We start from the raw sequence: 25,608 nt of genomic DNA on the forward strand, positions 1-25,608 counted from the left end.
TATAAGGTTCATCTGTGTAAGATGATGATTATCATGAACAAATCAGTTGCTGAGACTGGATTGTAAGTAGCAGTTACCTACTAGTTATTCAGCTTGTCCAGGTCGAGCTTTCAGAGAGCGTTCTATCAGTAAACTGTTTGGAATTGACTATTTTCTTTTAAAAACTTGCAGTGCCCATCACAGACAGATGGAATCACTCCCCCACCTCCAATAAACATCAATAACTTATAGTCTAGCCTTAGCAGAGTGGTTGTCTCAGGGACAAATGATCCCTTGAAGCCTGAAAAGTGTGGTTTTGGTTAACAGAAAATATCTAAGTAATTGTTACTTCATTTCATTTCTGACTCATAGCATAGTTGTTTTTTTAAAAAGTGGGAACATAACTTTCATTATGGGGAAGAGGAGAGGGGATTAATTTCTTAAAAATGACTCCTTTTATCTATCTCCATTTTCCTCCATTGCTGTTTATAAGAGCCTATAAAGTTATCACTGGATTGGTCGTTGCAGTGCTTTGTGGCTTTTCAGCATTCACTAAAAGGAAAGTATTATCCCTCACATGACATGAACTGTATTCCAGAACTACTCTTTTCTTCTCTTTATGCAGGTTACACGTGATTTTTCTTGCACGTTTACTAACACTTACACTAAAACATTTCAGGTCTTGTATTTTATTGTATTTGTTATTGTTTTATCTATTTTTGCCATACCATTATAATCTTTAAAACTCCAAAAGCTGAAATCTTTTAATTAAAACTTAAAAATGAAAATAGCTGAATGATACTGAATTAGACTTTAACTACATAATTGTATAATAGAAGTTGAATTTTTAAATTGTTTCGAAGTACTCAAGAAAAGAAGACAAAGTGGTTGTACAAACGGCAGAACTGATTTCAGCAAGTAAGGGAGGATGTCTGTGGGGTACCGTGATATGTGGAGTGTTAGAATAAATTAAATTAAGGACTGGAATAACTGCCTAGAATTTGTGGAATCACGGAATTGCTATTGTCTGCCTCCTTGGTGGAGAGTCTTGGTCATCCTATAACCTCTGTAAACCAGGGGTTTATTCCCAATGTTTGTTACTAATTTTTTTGACTAATGATACCAGAGGATATTCCAGTTTGAAGTGTGTTCTACTATTTTTGTTTATCAGGCAAATAAGACAACTGAAAAATCTTTCTGGAAGAGAAAGAAGTCTAGAAGAAGAGATCTAAATCTGTTCTTATACTTGCTTTCAACTGTATTTTTTGCTTTTATGTGAAAGGTATGAATGTACCTCTTTCTCTCACAGCAGTTGAAAGTTTTATGTTTAGGCTTGCCATGTTTTGGCTAGGATTCCCTGGACAGAAATATGTGCAGGAAGTTTGCCTCTGGGACTCATAAGATCTACAGTGTGTGCGCTGCATTCAGAATGTGTTGGTCTGAATTTCATCATGTTCACAAGTAACTAATGTGTTACACATACAGTTGCTCCCAGGCTTTCCAGATATATTGGGTCCGCTGCACATGTATAGCAGAATTGATTTGTTTGTGCCCAGTGACATTTTGAATCTTGAATGGAAAAAAAAAATCTCTAAACAGGAGACTAGTATGTGAAAATACAGAACCGTAAACTGACCTAAAACTGAAATACACAACTGAAGTCTTTTGAAGACCAGGTTACAAGCATAGTAAAAAAACCTGTGTAGAAAAACAGGCAGGTACAGAATGTAAGTGAAAAGCTAAAGGAGATATTATTGGAAAATAACCTCTTTCTGTGCATGATAAGAAATGTCAGTTTCAGTATGTTGCTACATTGAACATTAATCTGTTTTTAATAAAAATGAATAAGTATTGTTCACTATTATTGTAATCTCTGGGAACACTATTAATGCTCTTTGAAACCTTGTTAAAAAGGTGCCTGTACCCACTGCTTCTATATGTACTGAGCCATCTGTGCAGCAGAAGTATAGATTGCGAAAAATTTTCTTCAGCCTGCTGAACTTCTGTCAGTCTAGATTTCAGTCTTTGTACTTGCCTTTCTCCTTTAGGGAGAGTCTGTTTTGGAGCTTCAGCCCGAGAGCTTACTGATGAGGGAATTTGTTCACTGGAACCATCCTTTAGGTGTGATTTGGTTCACTGTCATGGCCAGTCCTCTCCTTTGGAGACTTCCAAGGTGCCCAGACAGATTCCTTTTTTCCCACCCTGAAACTAATTATGTTTCCTCCTTATGCAGGAGATGGTCAAACTATTATTTCTGAACTGAAAAAAAAAAGCAGCTTTGTTTTACTTCCTTGCGTGTACAAATGTCTCGTTTGTTAGACTCTTATTTCCTCTACTTGACTAGTTAGCAAACAACTCCTTTGCTCTGTGAAGGTTAAAACTCTCTCCTGTCGTTTTGATTCATTAGCACACTTTAGTGTGAAACATCTCTTATGCTAGACCTTGTTTTCTATATCAGTCAGTGCACTAACAAACGTACTCGAGCTTGAGACTAGGCATGACAGTTATTATCCCCTTTGGGGTGATAATGGGTTTGGCATGGCAGGGGTTGAGGGATCAGTCTCCCAAGCATGCTGCAGCAATTATTCTTTCCGATTTTCAGCTGAAGAGACTCTTGAAGATGCTTAATTTTAATTTTCTCAAGCATAGTTTTCTTGGTCATGCAAAGAATTAAGTGCTGTATTCTATACATATATTCTTATACATCTGTAAATGAATATTCAGGTAGCAGTTGCTTTAAAAAACTGTCACACAAAGTTTGGTTGAAAGATAGCCTCATTAAACTAGCAGAATGCAGGTATAATTTCCTCTACTTTGCCTTTACCCTTTCAAATTCTTCACCAAAACAAACATCCCAAAACTTAAGGATTCACAAGTGTATCCAGGAGAAGCAGAACTAATGAAGTTTGGTTTTCTGTAGCTTTTTCTCATTGCTAGATTCTCTTTGAATGAGGAATGAAATGTAATGAAAATTCTCCTACCATATCAGAGGATTCTCCTCCTATATTGGATTTTCTATTATGACTTCGAGTGCAGTTGAAAACAGCTATTTTTTTCAAGGATACTTGCAAGAATTTTTGTACTCTGTTGGATATAAAACTTACATAAAGTTAATATTTTTAAAAAACTCTAGCCTTCTATTAAAAAAAATTGTTGGAATTATCCAATGAATTCAAAAGTTACTACGAGAATCTAATATCCTTAGCAAGTAAAGATTCTACCAACCCATCAAAAAAAGCCCTAAACCTCTCCAGAAATAAACAGATGTAACTGGCATTATTCTCCCAATAAATAGCATCCAGTAAAATAAAACCTGGAATGCTGTAATCATCTGTGTTTCTATACAATTTTTTAATTTTTTTTTTTTTAAGAATGAACTGTACTAAGAAAATTTCAACATATGTCACCTGCTGTTCCTTTTCTTAAATTGTATGTATTACTTCTGACTGGTCATAGATGAAAATATTTTCTAATATTGAAATAGTTGGCAATCAAACTAGTTGGCCAATTACTAGCACACTTTCCTAGTGGAAAATAGGGGACAGATGTAGGCTGCCCCATTCAATTGTCTTTCACTTGCAATAATGCGGTCACTCTCAAGGAATGACTGTTAGAGAATGTGTTGCCATAGGAGCAACTACTGTGATGGAAAATAGTTACAAAAATACAGCTATTAATGAAAAAATGGATGATAACTGACAGACTTACGCTTTGTGCATAATTGACCAAAAAAGGCTCAGGAAAAAAATAATAAATGTAGTCACGTCCAGACTAGAATTGATTACTGCCAGTGTGCTGCCCTTATTACAGTTTCCTTGCCCTGAGATTCTGGTAGCATAGAACCTGCACCTTAGTCTTGATTTGTAAGAGGAGAAAAAAGTGTTTTCCACATTTCCTTGATTTTTATTTTTAGCAACCCATTCTGTTTAAGTGGTAGACTTTATAAAAAGGATTTTTGGTGATTTATTTTCTGAGTTTTTATGTTATTGTTTTGGTTTCATAGCAGAAGCAACTTGGTTATTGTGTGAATTTGAACTACAGAAGATCATTAGGCTAGACTTTAAACAACATTCTAAATGTGCTGAAAATTAGAAATTGTAGCCTGGATGTGTTTTAGAGATGGATAAGTAACTTGAGGTGGGGTTCTTGACAGTACATGATTTTTTTTGTGTGCGTGTGTGTGCGCTAAGGTATAGTGTGACATACACAACCATTTTTAAAAGTTTTTTATTTCACTGAGTTTTGTTTGATCATCTGTGCATGGATTTAAATTGCATCATTTTTGTGTAACTGGAAACATATGATCTTTGCTGCAACTTAATGAGTAAGCAGAAGCTCTTTGGGGAGAACTATGTCTTAATGATTAAAAATTAATTTAAGCTTTTATTATTAGAGATGCTAGTAACTTTGGAGGGCGTATATGTGACAAAGGTAGGTTTTGCTTGTGAGAATGTCATTAATATGTTGGGTCTATGAAAAAGCAAAATCACAAAACACTTTTGAGTGCCTGGAAATTCTTACATGTTTTTTTATGTAGAAAGTATTTAGTAACATCTGTTTTTAAAAAATAAATTAATGCAAGCCTAACAAGAAAGTATTTACACTGCATTCTGTGTGTATACATGTATTCTGCTATTGGTATCTGATTGACAGTTGTCAGAAATCATCTGTCATACTACCACGCAGTCTCTCTCAGAATGTGAACACAACCTCAGATCAGTTTTCACTAGGCTCTGACATGTCCTAAGTGACTATCCTAGGCAGAAAAGATTGGATTGGTGTCTACCCTCCTAGCTGTCCTTTCAGAGTGCTGTTAAGTTTTATGCTATTGCGTGTCCAAGTCAGCATTTTGGTGAGTCTGCATGATTATTTTTTTTCTCTCCTATTTTAAGGAGGAAAATATGTTCAAACTTGAGTCTTTTCTGTATTTTTTCTGATGATTGACTAGCCTATCTGTAAAGTATCTGTGTTCCACAAAGCAATTCTAAGACTTCCTTGCAGCAGTAATTCCAATACTTAGCACACTGAGCAGTCAGATCCCATAAGAGACAGTCTGTATCCATGTAGAACATATCTCCTTTTGAAGTAAGAGGATCTCTTATATGCTAGGTTTCTGAGGAGTGCAAGTAGGAAAGCTTACCTTTCTTGGCTGTCTGAGTTCTCTGTTGTGGTAGCGTCTGGAACATACCTGATCTCTCCCTGTAGTACTTTATGAGAGATTTATGCCTAAACAGCTGTTGTAAATGTTACCTGTAAAGCTTTTTCTATATTTTGACTAAAGTTGATAATTTTTGGACATCAGTAATACTAACCCAGAATTTGTCCATCTCTCACTTTCTTTACTTGTACATATTTTTCTTTTCCATTTTTTCCCTCTTGTACCTTCTCCTTTTTGCTTGTTGTAAGGAGAAACTTGACTTTTTACTTGATCATGTAAGCATTCAGCAGCCAGAAAACAGAGTAAAATTTCTTGCTTTGTGTCTCACAGTTTTCTCTGCCAGCATAACAATAAAAATCAGAATATCTCATGTATGTGGCTGGAACTCCTTCTCTCAGTGGTTTAGCACTTCATTCCTGACCCAGCAAAGTATGCAAGTATATATTTAACTTCCAGCATGGGATCTGTCCCCTTGCTTGTTTTTACTAGGCTGTTCATCTTTTCAAAGTTAATCACATGTTTTTAAATATTTTAGTCCAGAAAGAAAGTGCTTAGGCAAAGGAAGAAAAGTCTGAGACCTTGAATCTGGCGTGCACTGAAAGCAGAAGAGTAGGCCTGGTATCCAGTCTTTACCCCCATAGGTATTATGTCTAACTTCTACAGAACATGTCCATCCACGCTCCATCCACACTCTTCTCATATTCAAGATCAGAAAAAAAAAATCTTAATTTAATAATGTGTCATAAATAAAGCCAAACTAGAAGGGAATTTATCAGAAGGAGTGTAAATCGCCACATTCAACAGCATTTTGGTGTTTAATAACACTGAAAAAAAATAGTATAAGGCAAACATGGTCCATGGGTCTGCATGCAGAGATTATGAAGCATAGGCAAGAAGGAAATTATTAGAGCTCAGTTGTTCTTTCAGCTTGGGTGTGCATACTTCGAAAAAGACAAGAAATTCAATCAATCTATTTGTTTAGACAAAGAAATGAAAAGCTCTGAAAAAAGTATTTATAAAGAGATGTTTTGGATAGACTTTAACAGAAAAAGGGCTAATGTGATCTAGCTGCTGTAATAAAAAATGATAAAAGCAGACGAAATATTCGTGGTTGAATTTTTCAGTGGTTTTGCTTTGTTTTAATTGATATTACTGACCTTATAAAACTTCTTCATAGGGGAACATAGTGTAAAATATCTTCAAATAAAAAAAAAAGTTGGGGCATCTTTCTGAAAGCTATGCTGTAGCTCAAACAGAAGGTACAGACTTGATGGAGGAAATGAAATTATTTTGGGGAAAACATGCATGATCAATTCTTCGCAGGAGGTCAGAGTAGGTACCAGAAAGGACTATTATGATCCTTTAAATCCTTACTGTCTTAGTGAGGAAAATCAGATTTCTCTAAACATAATTATTTTTTTCTTTAAAAGAAAAAAATTATCTCTCAAAGTCACCTGATCTAGTTAATACAGTTTATAGCCACTCATATATGTTCAAAATATGTCATATGTTGTTTGGAGTTGAACTAATACTTTTGCAAGAGTCATATTCTTGTCCTTGCCTCAGCAGTGGTCTAGTCAGCATTATTTTAGACATATAAGCGGAGGTGTGCTCATTTAGAGATGCTGAGAGCTTGTATTTGCCTTTGATTTTTAATGATGGCTATAGAGTCCTCTGTTATATCATGTTATCATTACGTTTATGTACAGATTATATATTTAGTTTGCTAAGCTCCACACTTAGAGGTAAATTCAAAATAGAAAACTGAGTGGCATGCTATGTATGTGAATGCTGTTCTCATAGAGAAAATCCAAACTGACCGAGATAACGATACAAGTTGAATTGCTTATTAGAAGAAAGTTAATCTAAGCATATGCAGTGTTTGGAAAAGGTGACTGAAAAGAAAGATTAAAATTTTAAGTTCTTGAATGTAAATAATGAACACAGCTGTTGTATGGTATAAGCCAGTAAATTATTTCATATAGGCTTCATTTGTATTAGTAAATAATTTTTATCCTCACGTCCTGAAGACCTTTAGTTGCTGAATTTGGCAATTTGCAAGAAGGGAAGTAATTGTGTAATAATTAATACCTAATAATATGAAGCTTTTACCTTTTTCTGAAAACAGCTTGAAGTTACCAGTAGGTGCTTTTGCTAAGCTTGGACAATGCCTTAATTGTTAGCCATAAGAATTTTTGGTTGCCAAAACGACAAATTCAACTAGGATTTATCTGCAAAATCATATGCAAGTTTTATCTAGCTGGCCTAGCCCTGTAGAGAATATCACAGAGAAAATGAGGAAAGTGTGTAGGATTAGTAAGGAGAGGTAGGGGTGACAAAAGTGACAACTGATCCATAAGGGGACCAAGCTCCTTCTGATACTCAAAAGCTATTTGTTTTTACTAGGTACACTTCTAGTCTGTTTTGAGAATGTTGTTCCTGTGTGAGGGAATGTAGTTCTTTGCTTTGTTTGGAACACGTCCATCATCTCTGTAAATGCATAGTAAGCGCCAGTGTACAGTCAGTTATAAACTGGGCTGCTTACTGGTTGTGTTTAGTAGATAAAAAGGGAAATCCACGTTGTAAGTTGTTAAAAACAATTATTATATAGGGTGCTTTCTTGAAGAGATGAAGTAAGACTTCTAGAGGATAATTAGCATTTTTCAAAGTCCACTCAGGTTAGCAGAAGATATTGCTGTTGACAAACTGAATGAAAATAATGGGATACTGTCCAGCTGTGTTAAGTGTAAATTGTAATACATGAGTATTTATGATCCCCATATTTTTTAAACATCTCTTATTTTAATAAAAAAATGTTCATTTAAATGCTTATATGACTAATTTGAATGTACTACGTGGGATCTTGAAGAAAGGAATTGTTGCTGGTTTATTAGTAGGTATTTATTTTTAGCTGAACATTATTGTAAATTATTAGAGGCAGAGGTTTGGGGTTTCTGTTTTCAGTGTATGAGCAGTGCTGCCTTAACTAGTTTATTTTCCCAATTTTTTTTAAGCCATGAAGAGTTATGAAATTGAAGTTACATTATTGCAGCAATGTTGGCTCTGCAAGTTTTTGAAGGTAGAAGTTTGTCACTAATGCATGCAAATAAGTTGGCCAAATTGTATGTTTGTTCAACAGCAGCTACTTCCATTCTAAAAGTGACTAAAAATAGAAAAAAATGAAAAAAATTATAATGTGGTTCTAAAACAGTGGCTTCTGTATAAGCCTCCTCAAACAGAAGGTGAAGTTATGCTTCAAATTGTGCATATTTCTTTTTTTCAAGACCTCATCCATGGGGAGACAGTAATCCACTGATTTCACTGGTTCGTGATCCCATGGCCTCATTTAGGTGTTGCGCTGCAGTTCTCCTAGCTGTGTAGGGAGAGAGGCAGTGAACAAAGGTGTTATTCTGCCTCTGGATTTCTTCTCATTGGGGTAGGCTTGTGACCTGCAAGCCTACTGCAAGCGTGGAATTGTGAATAGCATAGGAAAAGAGAAAGCAAAGCATTGATGATCATACTATCAAATGTACATATAGAGACAGGTGGAGCCTTAGTTCAGTTAAATAAGTTTTAGAGGATAAAATTAACGTTGTATACATTAGAAGGCGTCCTGCATAATAAATGCTGTGGTTGTAAAGAAGGGCTCTTGGTAGACTCTGAACTTGTTGAAATGTACTTTAGCTTTTATGTACAAGGCAAACAAGTGATTTTATGTTCTGCTACTCTTTTCTACATTAGCAAATGAAAACTTTTTTTTTTTAAAAAAAAGCTTTAGTAACATATTTTGAAAAACTAACCAGCAGAGCATGTAATGGATTTATCTGGTGTATTTTTGAGTGATCCTATGGCAATGTGCACCTTCTAAAACAGTGTAGCTCCTGTATAGCCAGTTTTAACTTTATGAATCCCAATGTAACTAATTAAAAAGGAAATGTTTTTACTAACAGTATGTGAACTCACAGAATAATTGGGTTGTAATTCAATCTGTCAGCTCTGCTGCCATTCATAAACCCTGAGTTTATGAAGGCCTCAGAAATCTGAGATTGAATTACAGCTTTATTCTGTACATAACCTGGAACAATGTATATCTTAGCATTTTGTTTGTAAGACTGAGGATGTTTTATAATCCTGAAAATACTACTTAAATGTATACTTACCATAAAATTGCAGTTTTACATTTGGAGTAAAAACTATACTGCAGTGCAATTCCCAGTTTTTTATTTAGACTTTACATCAGTTACATTAGGGCTTTCACTGTGGATGTTTATATGCGTAAACTAGTTACTTTTCTTTATATTGTGTTGTGTGCATGTGAAAGATTTTCTTACATATCTATATTTCAGGTAAAACAAATGACTGTCTAGAGTGTTTACATTTTGTTTAATATTTAGTTTGGTTTACTATTGAAATACAATTTTACTAGTTGCCAGAAAATTGCCCATCAACCTTATTTATACCATTTTCTTAACACAATACAATCAGTTATGGAACAGAGCTCAAAATATTTGTATATATGCTATATTTACAGATTTTTATTTTAGGACTTCATTCTCTCAAGGCAATTTTTAAATATTCTCTGTCCTCAGATTGCTGAGTCAAACCATGAAGGACCATTTGGTAAGAGTGGCTAATGAAGCAGAATTTATCTTGAGCAGACAGAGAGCAGAGGATATTAACCGCCATGCTGAATTTGAGGTAAGAAATTAAATCTCTTAAAAAACCAAACCAAAACAAGCCCACCGCGTTTGGGGATTCCAATGTGTGATACTGGCTTTTCAGGCACAGGAGGTTCTATCCTGAAAAGTGCTTTGCAGTCGTAGGGTGTTCTAAGTTTGATGGAAAAACAGGCTGTGCAGAGCAGCTCAGAACTTGCCAGAATCTGCAGACCATAGTTTGTGGTGGAAGGAATTTTATCACACCAGTGCTGCTCTTTTCCATGAAGCAAATATCACTGTATGTGTTAAAGCTGCTCAGCATCACAGTCAAGATATAACTCTGAAAAAAACACCTTACCAAAGATAAATGATAACAGCCTGCTAAGTGCAAAATGAGAAACTACTTTTTTCTTTTTGTGTCATTTGCTATTTCACTTAATCCATCTCTAAAACCATTTTCCTTATGTTTTACATGCCTCAGTGTGGTTTTGTTATATTTTTGTATTATCATCCCACTTAAAGGATTCTAAAGTGAAGTAATGGTCTTTGTTTTTATAGACTTGTAATAAAAATACAAGCCTTGTTTTCTGAATCACTTTAGTCATACCTCCAATTTTGGATCTCAGTTACATCACGTATCTCCTTTCTCTGTGCTTTAATTATTGGGTTGTTTAAATGAAAACGAAGCTAAATCTCACTAAATTCACTAATATTCTGCTTAAAGAGTACTTAGTCTTTCTTCTGACATGTGATACTACTTGTGGTTTTGTTTTTAAAATGAAGCATTAAGAGATTGAAGGCACATTTGTGCTTAACGTATTTCTAAAGTGTTTTTCTCTTAAATCTTTACTTGAAAAAATACTCCCCAAAGATGAAAGCATATTTGTCTTAGACAGTGCTTATGTTCCAAAGGTCATCTGTGTTGGCCCCAGGATTCAAGCTGTGCGTTGTTTAATAACATATCTGCACTTCATCTAGAGCTAGTTACCCCCTCCTGCAAACAGAGATGTTGTAAGATATCTACAGTACCATTTTGCAATGGTGAAATAGCAGGCATGTTTCATTTATTACATCAAGGGTTTGGCGACAGTCCTGTGGAGATGAAAAGTGCATCTTTTTACTTCATTGCCTGATAGTCATTGGAATGGGACATGCTTCACATCTTTTGCTCTGGATTTATGCAGAATCTCCATGCATGACATGGCACTATTGATTAGATGAACAGCCCACTTTTTTTTCTTCGCAAAGGTGTGCGCGTATGGGGGAAATCTGTGTGAAGGGTTCTGTCATGTAAATACAGGTTATCAATGAATACCGTTGTTCAGTGACAGCTTCACTGTGAGCCTTATTTCGGTCTCAAGACACCTTTTATGATGTCTGGAAGAAATTTACACTGAGCATCAACTTACATTTTTAATATAGCTCTGAGTTTTGTTGTGACAACTCTCTAGGATAAGAGTTGGCTGATACTTTTTTAGGTTGATGCTATCTTGAATCTGCGCTATCTCAGTATGATAGCTCAAGGGGTTTAACTTAAACAGAAACTAGTGTACTGAAATAGCAGCAGTCTGTTTATCAAGTTTAGTTTTGTTGCTGTGTTGGAAAAAGGTCACTTCTACAGGTGTGCAAATTGAGTATATACAATTATTGCATTCTACCAAATGCTTAAATAACAAACATGGTGTCTCATGAAGTTTGTGTTACTGATGCCTGTGGCACACTTCAGTCAGCGTTGTTTCTTTTGTGGAAGGGGGAACCGTTAATCACATCCATTCAAATCTGCAGGTATCACATCAAGAATCAGAAATTCCAGTGTGCTGCGTTCCATCCATCCATTTTATGGTCTGGTTTTCACACATCCTGTCAAGTGTGCTTGACTTGTTTTAGCACAGTAGTACTTTTTAGCCATGGTGTTCCCTGTAGCCTTTTAAAGTGGTGCTCCAGCCTATAGAAAACTTGCCATTCTTCTGTTGTGCCCAGAAATGGATCTGTCACGTGTCCACACTGGAGCCATTCCATCACTTGTTGGGAATGGATCTGTGCTGGGCTGGGCTGCTGACATGCTGTGTATTGCAACTGGTAGGTATGTTCCCATAGTATGAATGAGTGTTGATGCCTGTGTTTTGGTCCTAACACTTAAGTCATGACACACAGGCATGTGACAGGAAAGACTCGCAAAATAGAGAAAAAGGACTTTCAAAATAATTGGTACAGCCTTTGATCTGGTTCATTTCTCCAACTTCAGGACCTGTAAGGAAACAGAGTAGCATATGATGAGCCCTAAGCTAAGGATTGTTTTGGCTAACCTGACTGGTGTGGTTTGGTCACTTGCATGCACCTGTTTCCTTGATTTGCTGCTTCATCTTCCATCTATCCTTCAGATGTGAGTTAGAATGAAGACAGTATTCTTCCAGTGATGAGAGAGACTGTACTTGGTCTGTCCATTGAATGCAATACCCCATCTGCCATGGCATATGTCCAGAAAAGAACAATTGTACAAGGAAGCAAATAGGCAATACATTCATAAATTCTGTCTTATCGTATAGAGATCTGCAGCTCAGAGACTTCCCTAACCAGAGGTCACATCTGTAATAAATAGTGTTGTGATTTTTCTGCTGTGGATTTTTCCAATTGTGTTTAAAATTTGATATAAATATTTTGCACCAATAATGTCCTAAGACAAGGAATTTTCCTGCTGTGACAGTTGAAAAAAGTGAGCCGATCCTGTGTACTACAAAAAAGGTTAACAATTTCTTGGAAAATAGTGCAATCCTATAACATTTAGCCCTAAACAATGCTATATACAGATGTGGTTTTGATCACATTTAAAAGCATTTTGTGATTGTGGTAATTACTGCTTGCAGAGCTGCAATTTAAAAAAACCAAAACAACCACAATGGTTGGAATGAACATGTGTGGCTCAGATCAGAAGCAACCTTTGCCACCTGAGCTGTAGGGAGAAAGGAGATGAGGCTGGTTGAGTGAGGGATAAAGATCCAGAGACAGATGAGAAATGTGGCAAGAACTGGTACCCATTTTTAATTTTTATTCAGACTTGCATTTCTGGTGTTTCAGATCACATGTGAAATATTCCATGCTAACATTGGGTCAGCAAAAATCCAACTCCCAAGTTTCTTTTTAAAGATCTGTAGTGTGTTTACTGCTACCTGGTTTTAATGCTTTTAATGTTTTAATGCTTTTTAATGTTTTAATTTTTACATTTCTAAAAGTCGTGAAAAAGATGAGCCTTGCAATGTGTGTGTCAGATTTTGGACAGGTTTGCACCATGATGATAGTTTTATAAAATTTTCTTTTTTTTTAAAGGCAAGGGCAATTTTTAAATAAAAGGCAAAATATCTTGTCGTCATTTAAGACTAAAGTCCAGTATTTGGGGCACATAGAGGCATGAGAAACCAATGGGAAATTTAGACAAGCTTCATAACAAAGTTCTGTACTTATATATTTTGGTTATAAGTGGAGTAAGGATGGTCGTTGTAAGAGGAAGGAAAAACCTAGGAAAATAGGTAACACTAGGAAAGGCACTGCTGTGCTGAACAACTGCACTTGAGAAATGTGATGCAAGAAAATATTTGTCCTGTGACATGTTAAGTCACACAGGGTCCAGAGGGGAAGGTACCACTCCTATTTGGTTCTTAATTCATTGCAAGTACAGGACAGATGTTTTCCTTCCAGAAACAGTGTCCACCTATCAATTCTTTCACAGCCAGGAGGAGGCAGAGAAGCAACAGGAAATGTGGCGCATGTTCGCTTTGCCTCATAAGGCCTTATTAGGCCTTTCTTTGCTATGTCACCATGTGGTGGGACCCCGCGTTGGTCAGAACATTGAGAGGAAAGTGTCTAGACCCCTTTCCATAAAGTAGGATGAAAGCACATGAAGAGTCTCTAAAGCAAGGGTGGGTTTTTCTACATACTGTTCCAGTTTGTGCTGTAACTTCAGATATGCAGAAAACTCTGAGTGCCTGGGTGAGATAGATTTAAATTAAAAGGATTTGCAAAGAAATCTCTTCTCCCTAAGCATTTTTAAGGCAATTCTCTCTTTTTCAGAAACTTCAAATAAAGTGTCTCAAACAGCAGCAAAATCTGTACATCCACTACTTCTGTGTCTGGTGGCAAGAAGGACATCTGTCACCTTGGCTTGGCTATTTTTCTGTTTCTTCCTTTTTGTCAGGAGTCTCTGTCACCATTTACATTGCAGACCCCTCCTTTGCCTCTGCAGTCCTGCACTCCAGAAGCTTCTTCAGACTGGAGGTGTTCAGGTGCCCTCATGGGAGATAATCTCCCAGCCTCTCTAGAGGGCTCTACTTTACAACTCAGCAGCCTGGACAAAGACAAAAAAGTCTTCCTCTTTGGTGCCTGGCTACTCCTTTTTTTTTAATAGGTGATAATATAAGTAATACCACAAATTAAGAGCAAAACAGTTATGCTATCTGTCTTCTAAGCTGGTATTGTAAAAAAGACAGAAAAAAATTGCTTTGGAGGTGAAGGAGTGGTTGTGAGAGATTTTTCTATGGCTGAATACAAAGGTCAACCTTTTTATTTCTTTTTTTTTTCCTGATCCTTTCTTCATTGATGTTTTCACTGCTACCTCTATAAGTAGTTACATCTATGAATATAGACATATGGGGAGGTCACAGGGAGACTCAAGACATACCCATTTTACAATGTGATTAAGCCTCAAAGAAGCATGATGAAGCAATATTCCACTCATTTCTCTAGTGTGGTGGTAGTGAAGCACACATTTTTACAGTGAATGTGGAAATGTGAGCATTCCTAACACAACTTATAACCCTTACAATCTTAAATTTTGCCTAGTGTCCCTCGGATTTATATGCACAGGTGTCTCAGGCATTTTTTTAAATTTCACCCTGAGTGTTTGGTAGAGCTGAAAATCCTGAAGAGGAACTTCTTTATGCCTGAATTCCAACAACTACTTTCATGCTACCACCTATATTGCTTTCTAGAAATGACCTTGAAAAATGTGGTGATTCGCACTGTGTCTTAGATTATGTGTGCAGACTGCTGTGGAGTCAGGCCTATGAGAATAATTGGATTTGGTGCGAGGAGGGGGAGGGAATTTTGTACTCTAATTGACTTTATTTTATAATTTATGACAGGAGTGCCCATTGCCTTGGATATGCATCCTGTCTTATATAAATCTCTTCATGTATTTGTGTGTGAATATACATATTTATAGAATTTTAAATATGTAAACCTGCAAGTGTTTTAGGCCTGCACTGTTCAAGCATCACAGTGTTTCATCTTTCTAGGGAAGGTTTTGTTTGCTATTGGATGGCAAAATCCGTGATGTGATATATCTTAATGCTTGTGTAAGGTATTTTTGATGAATATTCTTCCAGCAACATAGGGCTTTTTTTTTTGCCTGGGAGATTCACATGAAGGAATAGGAAAATGGGGGGGAAAGGGTACCGTATGGAACCATTCATAATGTTGCACATCATGAGTGTGCACAGAGGAGCAATGGACAGGGCAACACAATCTTCAGAAAACTTTCTAGAATGGATGGAAAAGGATTCTTCATTTTGAATCTGTGAGGAAAACAGACACTTTGGTAATTTTTTCAGTAGAAGATAACTGCGGCTGTAATTTACAAACTAACTTTCCTCTTCAAAGTGCCTTTTTTTAAAGATCGTGTGGTGTCATTCCCTTGAATTTTTGGTCTTATTTTTTCAAATTCTCATCATCCATAGAAACATAAAGTGCTGGCATTCTTGTTATTGGCCGTTTCTGTTGATTAACTGAGAATTTCACATGACTTTCCCTTTGCATTTGTTATAAATCATGCTAGGCAGCTAACTTCTCTGCATGATTTCTCTTCAATAATTAAATCTAGCATTTCCAGCTGCTGTAAAATTTGTTGCCCTTTTCTCTTCAGTTATGTTTTTTCATGCGGAAGACTTGGACTTCCTCACAGTTTTAATTCTTATTCAGTATCAATTTATAGGCTGTGTGTAATAAACTGAATGTTTTACTTCATGGCTCATGCTGAGAAACGAATCTGAGTGTTAATACAAGTATTGCCTTGACAGAGATAAGATGCAAGGCTAGGCAAGCGTTCCAATAGTGACTTGGATGTAGCTATTTGCTTTTTGTTTCCTTGGCAGAAAACAAAATTCAGTGGTTCCGTTGATTGATAATCTTGTGTATTCTGCGGCTTTTCCCCTTTGGTGTACTAAGCATTAAATGGTTAGATGTTAGTTGTATCAGAGAAGTAACTAAAAAGTACTGCAAATCAATTGTGACAGAATACCCGTAAGTCAGAGAGAATGTTTGAGAGCCCTTGAAAGAATTATGAAAAGGTATTTGGTGTCTTTGTAGTTTCTGTAGATGATTGTTACTTCTCTATGTAACAAACAGCTCCTGCGGGAAAGAAAGTTTTAATCCTTGACTGGGTCACTATTCTCCATATAATTTTCCAGTGCTTTTAATAAAAGCTGCTTTGTTATAGAACTTGTGCATCAAATAATCTTTCTGTGGCTCTTAGAACATCATTTTACATGAAGTGTTATTCAACACACTTAATGGCAATGACCTTATTTATGAGAATAAAAGATTTTGGAATGCTTTCAATGGGTATTCTGTCTAGTAGCGTGGGTTATCAGCAATGACTTTTTACAGAACATATGAAGATAATGGATAGCACAAGTTGTAGGCAAAAATGTAATGTGGCAACACAAAGGAAGTTAGATATTACCCTCACAGAAAAATAAGGTTTTACACATTTCATTCTGAATGGGCTTAACTCTCGGAAATTTAGATTTTTCAGTAAATGCTGCCCTTTGCGTTGGGCAGGTTAGGCATTATAGCACCATCTGTCGGTAGAAGGAAGAAAAATTTTGACTTTCATTTCTAAACTTTTTTTTTTTTTTTGAGGTTTTATAAACTCTTTGACAGAGTGCTGAGCATGGAAGAATATTTTTCTTTCCATTGGAGGATGAACTAGTTTTGTTCTGCTGCAATGTGTTGACAAGTCCAAAACTGGAAAATTAAATTTCTCATATTCCTGAGGTGGCAATTTTTAGGATTCATTGTCTCCTATGAGCCAAAGGACACTCAAATGAGAAGTTAGTTTTCTGTTTGAACATTATAACGTTTTCCTTGTGCTCTGGGAAGTGTTTGGATAAAGTATTGCCTGATTATGAAAGGAGGAGTGGAAAATTGTGGTTTTTCTTTTACTATGCTTTAATAAGCAATGGGAGGAGAAGGAAGGAAAACTGGAAGCGGAACGCTGAGACATCTTTTTTTGTTATACCTCAATTTTAAATCAAAATACGTTACAGAAATATGGCTAAGAGCTATCGAAGATATAATAATACTGTTTCTGAAGCAGCTTGAAAGAAAATTCATTTTAGAACTACTCTCTCCTATAGACTTTTCTGATGAAACAAGAAGTGATGTTCATTACCTTTTTTGGATAGTATTTTTGGCAAATTATGAGAAGAATTAAATCTAATAAGTATCAATGTATTATTGGGCTTTTCAAATCATATTGAATATGGAAATTAAATTGATTCATAACCATATCTATTTCATATACAAAAAAAATCTATTCTTGTTTTTCTGATGCTAATGAAGTTTATTGCTTTATAATTAATGCCTAGTGTTTAGTAGTATCTTGTTGAGTCTCTTCCACATTTTATAGTCTATGCTATGTTTCATTTACATACTAAGTGTAATTTGGAAAAAAAAAAAAGTATCCAGGAATGTCATGAAGATATGAGTCTTTTCTGCACAGTGTTTTACAATATTAGCTGTACGAGATTTTAACTTTTGGGGTCTTTTTTTTTCTCCTTTTACATATTTAACACATCTGCTTATTTTTCACTTCCTGTGAATGATAAACTTTCCTTTGTTTTAAAAACTTTTTACTCCATCTTGTAAGTGCTGTTACAGCTGATTATTTTCACTACAGATTATCATTGAGCTTTAATTAATCTACTCTGCATGGATCTGCAAGTCTTAGTGGAACATGTTCTGGAATTCTTGTTATTCTAGCATTTGTAGACCCTGGAAACCTAAAAAAACCTCTGCCAGAAGGAGCAAAAGTCTCAGTTCCTGTCACCACTTACGTTTAATAATTTTTGTCCTGCTACTTAAATGGCTGAATTGAAACAGCATAGGCATGAAGAAAATGGGGTAATTAGAAGAAGGGAGAGCAGCGTTGTATGCTTCTGCTGTGATCTATCTTCTGCTAGACTGGGAACAGACATTCCTTTTTGAACTTATCTTTTGTTGTGGCAGTGCATCTTAACTTTTTTTTTTGTGAAATCCATAATCATAAGGCTGACAGGGTTGTTTGCTTTTTTGTTGTGTTTTGTTGTGTTTTTAATTTATTTAGCTTGCTAGCTAGCTAAGTACCACACAAAATCCAGAATAACACTTAGTGCATGCTTACAAGATTCATCAGCATAAATAAGGTAATGTCTACACAGCACTTTACTGGAATTGGTTTCTGTTTCTTTTTTCTTTTTAATTAAAAATTCTAAGTTTCAAACTTGTTACTTCTTTGAACGAATAACTCTTAAAGTAAATTATACACACTAAGAAGTGAGTAAAATATAATAATCTATATTGTGGAATATCTCTTCCACAGCAATGATTAATGAGTTATTTCTAAATGGTCATGTGTTAGGAAAGCAAGTACAGAAATATGAATGTCTGGTCTTATATTAAAATGTGCAGGATTTATATAGGTAAGTTTCACTTATTGCAGATAATTCTTTGTGAATACTGACTTGTGATGGGAATTGCTCAAACACTTAGATGAACATATCTTAGTTATTAGGGTATTACAGAGCCATGGGTTCTGCCATTTATCTGGAATAGGAAACAATTAGGCAGTAAATTTGAATAACTTGAACTTTGTTTAGAGCATTCAAAATCCAAAATCATTTAGGATGTTAACACAATCCACTTGGAAATTCTGTGCATTTTTTTTTATTAAGTTACATTAATAATGCTGTTCTTTTGTTTCAGAGATGAATAGTTTGCTAAGACTCAAGAGCATCTGTACTGGGTTAGACCAAAAGTCCATCAAACTCAGTATTCTGTCTAACAGAGTTGAACAGCATATGCCTAGGCACAAGAGTACGAACAGTGCAATTACACAGGGGTGCTTCCTTGGTTCTACCCAGGTGGCAGGGATCACAATTTGGACAAAGATTTGCAATTCTCTATATGAATTTCATTTATTGTTTTATCTCCCAGTCACTGTATTAGCATTTTTCATGTTTGATTGTTGGTTTTCCTGCCTTAAATTACTTGGAGATATCAGCAAAATCTTACACCTCTTCCACTCTCCAGTCATTTCTAAATACATTTAACAACACAGTGGGATTCAGTTGGTGATTTCCCTCCACTCTGAAGACTAGCTATTCTTTTTAAAAATCTGTTTCCTTTGTTTTAATCAATTTTTTATCAACATAAGGATGTTCCTATATGCCCTACTGTATCCTGCTTTTCTTGAAATATCTTTTTGGCATTCAGTGGACTTCATGAACTGGATCTTTCTTGTTTGTGTCTCCAGTGGCTTGTTGAAAGAAATCTAATGAAGCATGACTTCCCTTCACAAAAGCAATGATGACTCTTGCCAGTGTGTTTAATCCATTGTTTGCTTTTTGCTTTAAACACAGCTACCAATTTGCCTTTTACAAATTTCAGACTTATTGCCATGTAATTCCCTGCTGTCCTGCAGAGTCCGTTTGCCATATTTCATTCTTCTGGCACTGAGGCAGTTTGAACAAGAGCACTGTAGCTAACGGCTCAGCTGTGTTCATCCCAGAGTTCTTCTAGATCACCTGAGTGAATACCATCTGGTCCTAGCAGTTGGTCACTCATCAGTTTTCTTTTATAACTTCTTTGCTAGCACTTCTCTGTGGTGGTCTTGTGTTCCAAAAGCTCTTTTTATCCTTTGATCTTCTATTAGCTCTACAGAGATACCTTAACGGGCTTACTGCTACTGATTTGTTTGAAAAATAATTTATTATTGCCTTTTATGCCTTTATGCAAGTGTTCCTCAAACTCTTTTGGCCTGCTTCATCCTGTTTTTAAAACATGCCATAGTTGACATTTTTCTGTTTTCCTCCTTTAAAAAGACTTCTTGAAGAATGCTGTTTTCTTACAGCCTTCTTTCTCTGCTTAACCATTCAAACTTTTTTTGGTCTTTTAAAAAGCCTTTTGATGGATGGCGTATGTTTCCTTTGAACCCTTAATACTGTGTCTTTTTATACAGTTTTTGCGTTGTCTATAAAAACACTTTCCATGTTTTGCTGCATCTTTTTATGCTCATAATATGAAAACCAAGCTAGCTAGCTAAGAAGTTTCTTGCTTCAAATTAGATGTTCCCATCAGAAATGTTGTTGTTCTCACCTATTCATGAAAAACAAATCAGTAGTGTTTACTTTGTTTATTATTCATGCACAGACTTTTATGGTAGCTCATGCCAGGCAGTGATTCTGAAGTAATCTTGGCTAAAGTAATACAGTGTACACAGAGTGTAAATTGCTAGCATTAACAAAGCAAATATCCTATTGGGCTTGCTTGGAGATTTTCTTCCAAAATTCCTGTCCCAAGATAACTTGCATTACGTACTTACCTTTTTAACAACAGTGTTAGGAGTTGTTCAGCTTTGAAGGAAAAACACTGGTGACAGTACACATCTCTCCTGTGTACTTTACAGTAAATTGGTTTGATCTAAATGAGAAAGACATGATATTAAAATAATTCTGATATTGGTGCTGACAAGGTCACAAAAGATCTTCAGGGTCTAGAAGGTATACTAGAAGGTGTGTTTTCTTACTATTCCAACTGGTAGGTTGGACTTAAATATTCTGCTCAGTTGTAAACTTTTTCTAATTTATTATTACTTGTATTCAACATATATTTCTCTTTTATTATGTGATTATTATCTTCTGGCTACACTGATCTTTTTTCTTTAGTTTTTCTTACTTTTACTTTTTTTATCTGTTATTTATCACATCTCACTTCATTTCACTAGGCTAAATGAGTTTTATTCTTGTAGGGTTTTTTATTCTAAGATGGTATCCGCGTACTCTATATCATCCTAGTAGTTCTACTCTGTCTAGTTTTGGAAGATTAATTCCATGGGACCTGATGAGATGCATCTGCAGGTCCTAAGGGAATGGGCAGATGTAGCTGTTAAGCCACTATCCGTCATATTTTAGAAGTCATGGCAGTCTGGTGAAGTTCCCACTGACTAGAAAAGGGGAAACATAACTCTAATTTTTAAAAAGGGAAAAAAGGAAGACCCACGGAACTACAGGCCAGTTAGTCTCACCTCTGTGCCTGGCAAGATCATGGAGCAGATCCTCCTGAAAGCTCTGCTCAGGCACATGGAAAATAAGGAGGTGTTGGTGACAGCCAACATGGCTTCACTGAGGGCAAATTGTGCCTGACAAATTTGGTGGCTTTCTATGACGGGGTTACAGCATTGGTAGATAAGGGCAGAGCAATTGATGTCATCTACCTGGACTCGTGCAAGGCATCTGACACTGTCCCACATGACATCCTTGTCTCTAAATTGGAGAGACATGGATTTGATGGATGGACCACTCGGTGGATGAGGAATTGGCTGGATGGTCTCACTCAAAGAGCTGTGGTCCACAGCTCGATGTCTGAGTAGAGATCAGTGATGAGTCGTGTCCCTCAGGGGTCCATATTGGGACCAGTATTATTTAACATCTTTGTTGGAGACATGGACAGTGGGATTTGAGTGCACCCTCAGCAAGTTTGCTGATGACACCAAGCTGTGTGGTGTGGTTGCTACTCTAGATGGAAGGGATGCCATCCAGAGGGACCTTAACAGGATTGAGGTGGGCCTGTGCAAACCCTGTGAAGGTGCAAGGTCCTGGGCAATCCCAAGCACAACTACAGGCTGGGCAGAGAATGGATTGAGAGCAGCCCTGAGGAGAAGGACTTAGGGGTGTTGGTGGATGAAGAGCTCAACATGAGCCGGCAGTGTGCGCTTGCAGCCCAGAAAGCCAACTGTATCCTGGGCTGCATCAAAAGAAGTGTGACCAGCAGGTCAAGGGAGGTGATTCTGTCCCTCTACTCCACTCTGGTGAGACCCCACCTGGAGTACTGCATCCAGCTCTTGGGTCCCCAGTACAAGAAAAGACATGGAGCTGTTGGAGTGAGTCCAGAGGAGGGCCATGAAGATGATCGGAGGGCTGGAGCACCTCTCCTGTGAAGCCAGGCTGAGTGAGTTGGGGTTGTTCATCCTGGAGAAGAAAAGGCTCTGGGGAGACCTTATAGCAGCCTTCCAGTACCTAAAGGGGGCCTACAGGAAATCTGGAGGGGGACTGTTTACAAGGGCAAGTAGTGATAGGACAGGGGGGAGTGGCTTTAAACTGAAGGAGGGTGGATTTAGATTAGATATTAGGAAGCAATTCTTTACAATGAGGGTGATGAGGCACTGGAGCAGGTTGCCCAGAGAGGTTGTGGAAGCCCCCTCCCTGGAAGTGTTGAAGGCCAGGTTGGATGGGGCTTTGGGTAACCTGGTCTAGTGGAAGGGGGTTGGAACTAGATGATCTTTAAGTCCCTTCTAACCCAAACCATTCTGTGATTCTGTGATGATTGCTGCTGCAGCACGGATGAGCAAAACTAATGACGTTTGTAAGTCTATTATCAAGTCTCAAAGTGTGGATACTTAAGGAAGAGTTTATTAAAGGGGCAAACATAGTAACACTTTCCCAGAATACACTCCTATTCTTCTGCAATTTGAAGTGACTTGCTTGTCAGAAATAAAGGCCATGTGATTAGTACCCCTTCAGGGATTTTCTTCCCCCATTTGCTTAGTAAAACTTTGAATTCACATAGACTTTTGCTAAGAGTACACTGAATTAACTGCAAATTGTACTAGCATCTTAGTTTCATTCTTATGTTGTAAAATGCCTTTTCCCTGGTAGTGAGTCAGGTTGGAGTGGAGACATGGATCACAACCAGTATTTCTCAGAACACCTTCTGTTCATTATACTGTTGTAAAGCTGACAACTTAATAGCTGATAACTATATACAATGCCATCACTTACACGCTTACAGTTGGAGCTTACAATTGGGAGGCTGACTCCAACTGTATACTGCAACAGGTGTGATGAAAGGCTTATTTCAATAGATTCAGAAAGTCCTGCAGGAGGTCCTTTGCTTCATGGGGGTATATGTACAATGCTGTGTATTCCTTGTTTTCATAGAGTAGCCATCACTCTTGGATGTTTTCTGAGTCATACAAGCTGCTGCTGGTACTTGCGTGTGCTAATGGTGGTGTACAGATTCAGCAGACCTGAACTGACTGTATTTTGCAGGTTCAACAAGACTGCCTGTCCCTAGAATTTGCCAGCTCTTGGGAAACTTTCACACACAACCTTCTCAGCATGCACTCTCCATCTCTTTGGCCTGCTTTTTCCTGGTGACTCTCTCCATCTAATGTTGTAAGAATCTGTTGAACCCATTCATGCAAACTCATGTAGAAAGGGTCCTTTATACCTCATGTTTTTACAGAATTCTCCAATCCCTCCTGAGTTGTCTTTTTTTTTTTTTTTCCTCCCCACCTTGAAAAATCCTACTGTTACATAGTTATTTCTTCTGTGGCACTGATTCCAATTCTGAATCCTTCCAAAATGCTTCTCAGTTCTATCATATTTCCTAATGGTAGACCCAAAACTGCACCCAGCATTCCAGATGTGGACACACCAGGAATTTATAAATACACAATGTTTTCTGTGGTGTTCTCTTCCCAGTGGTTCCTAATTCTTTGCTTGATTCCTGTCTGCCTATTGATTATACTGTACCGAGCTGATGGTTTCATAGAATTGTCATTGATAATACCATCTCATTATGGCAAAAAGGAGTGAAGATAAAGGTGAACCTAGAGTCCATCATTTTATATCTAAAATTAGATTCTTTCCTACATTTCTTTTACCTACGCTGAAGTTCCTGTTGTATTACCACGATGACTTGGTCTTCAAAGCTCCCCCTCTAGTTCCTCACAGATCCTTGATTATACAAGTCTGAATAGCTTAGTATCAGCAGCGAACTTCACCACTTCATTATTCATTCATTCTTCAGACTTTTTTTTATATGTATGTTAAACAGCCTGAAACGATCACAAACTGACATGAATTGCATGGTTAATGTTAGTTTGAACAGAACCTTATCTAGTATTTTCTCTCCTCTCGTTCCGGAAGTAGCTTTTCTGATTCTTGCCATTTACCCTTCCTTTGGCCGCTTTACGTTTTGCTTTTGTTTTGTGATGTTGGTCTAGATACGTCATTTTACCTTCCTAAAATGTGACTTTGAAATCAAAGTAGTTTGCTCACGTGACTGGAGAATTTGTCCTTACTGATGTTTTAAGAGCTTTGATGAAGTAACAAGTTAAGAGTATACTTCTGTTTTTATTATTTGTACAGTTAATATTTGCATTGAAGGTGAAAATATAAATGTCAAAACCATTCTGAAAAAAATGTCAATTACAGCATGAGCTGATAGGTTTAGGTTTTGTATACCTACAGGAATTGGGAACTGCTGTAACACGCTTTTTTGTTTCTGCTAAAACAGAATGGTGAATCAAACAGCTTATAATAGCATTAACTTCCAGATAAAATATTTTCAACCAGTCTTTATAATTCCAGAATTAGTGGAAACATTTATGTCTTTAGATTCTTCCATCAAAGCACCGGGAAGTGAATTATTGAAAAGATAAAAATAAATTTGTTTGCTTTCTGTCAGAGTTCATATCCACAGCCAACCTTGATAGAAGACCAGAATGATTTAGACAAGTTTGCTTTGGAGATTCATAACATATGCTTGCTGGACAGAATTGAGTTATCTCTGCTCTGGAGAGTAAGTTATTGTAGCAGGAGCTGACAGAGATGAAGATAACTGAGGGAAATTCAATTACCTTTTAGTGTTTTCCTTCTAATAGGATTCTTAATGTGAAAAAGATCCTTAGATGATGCGCCTATGTTGCTTTGTGAGATCTGCTTTGATACCTGCATCCAGAATAAAGTGAACTCTTCTTTTCAGGCATTCATTAAGGATGAAATATGCATCTGATTGCTAAATGGGTGTTAACTTTTGATCTAATATATTGCCATTTGTAGCCCAGATGTATTTGACAGTCTTTTGGTGGTAGTCTTGAATATTCTCTCAAATACGATTTCATTTTCAAAAGTGTTATTTTTATGTGAGAAGCTTGTTTATAACAGGAATTGAAGAAAGAGGTCACAAAACTGTAAAATATTTCCCCATATTCTAGTTCTGTTTCTGCATGTTTGTTTTCTCATTTGACTTTTCCTGGCTAAAGCACCTGAGTTGCAAATGCTTCTTGTGACTGACCTGAGTTCAGGCTGTTGGGTTAAAACCCATCCCACTTGACTATAGCTGGATTTCTTGTGAAACCTCTGCAGTTCTGAAGTTACCACGGTAGACTGGTGCATACAGGCATTAGGATGTTATTATTTGTGTTACTTGTAAAAATTTCATTTTTTTTTAATAATGGCTGATAGTTGAAATGAAAGTTTAGAAATGACCCTATGAAGCCAGCTCGTTCTGCAGCTGTATGTACGAAAACATACCGTGTACAAGTTTGTGTACCTGCAATATACTTTCTTTTACTGACCCATTAAACTATTGTCTGTAACTGAATATAGTTATGTGTATATCCTCCAAAAAACTTTATTTTTAAACTCTGATCCTTATCAGCTTTGGAAAATAAAGTCCACTTTTTGTCTGGAGGATTTATCCAAGCACTTGCACACT

General features: G+C 36.6%; 1 protein-coding gene across 7 annotated transcripts in view; it reads left to right on the plus strand.

The window, feature by feature from the left end:
- LRBA (LPS responsive beige-like anchor protein) overlaps positions 1-25,608 on the plus strand; it is a 466,837-nt gene that overhangs the window by 187,334 nt on the left and 253,895 nt on the right. For all 7 annotated transcript variants that reach the window (XM_054824979.1, XM_054824981.1, XM_054824982.1 and 4 more), the window contains one exon: positions 9,727-9,835. In XM_054824979.1, coding sequence (XP_054680954.1) covers positions 9,727-9,835 — 109 coding nt within the window. The remainder of the gene's footprint in view (positions 1-9,726; positions 9,836-25,608) is intronic.

The sequence above is a fragment of the Grus americana genome, chromosome 4 (assembly GCF_028858705.1).
Source record: "Grus americana isolate bGruAme1 chromosome 4, bGruAme1.mat, whole genome shotgun sequence".
Lineage (NCBI taxonomy): Eukaryota > Metazoa > Chordata > Aves > Gruiformes > Gruidae > Grus > Grus americana.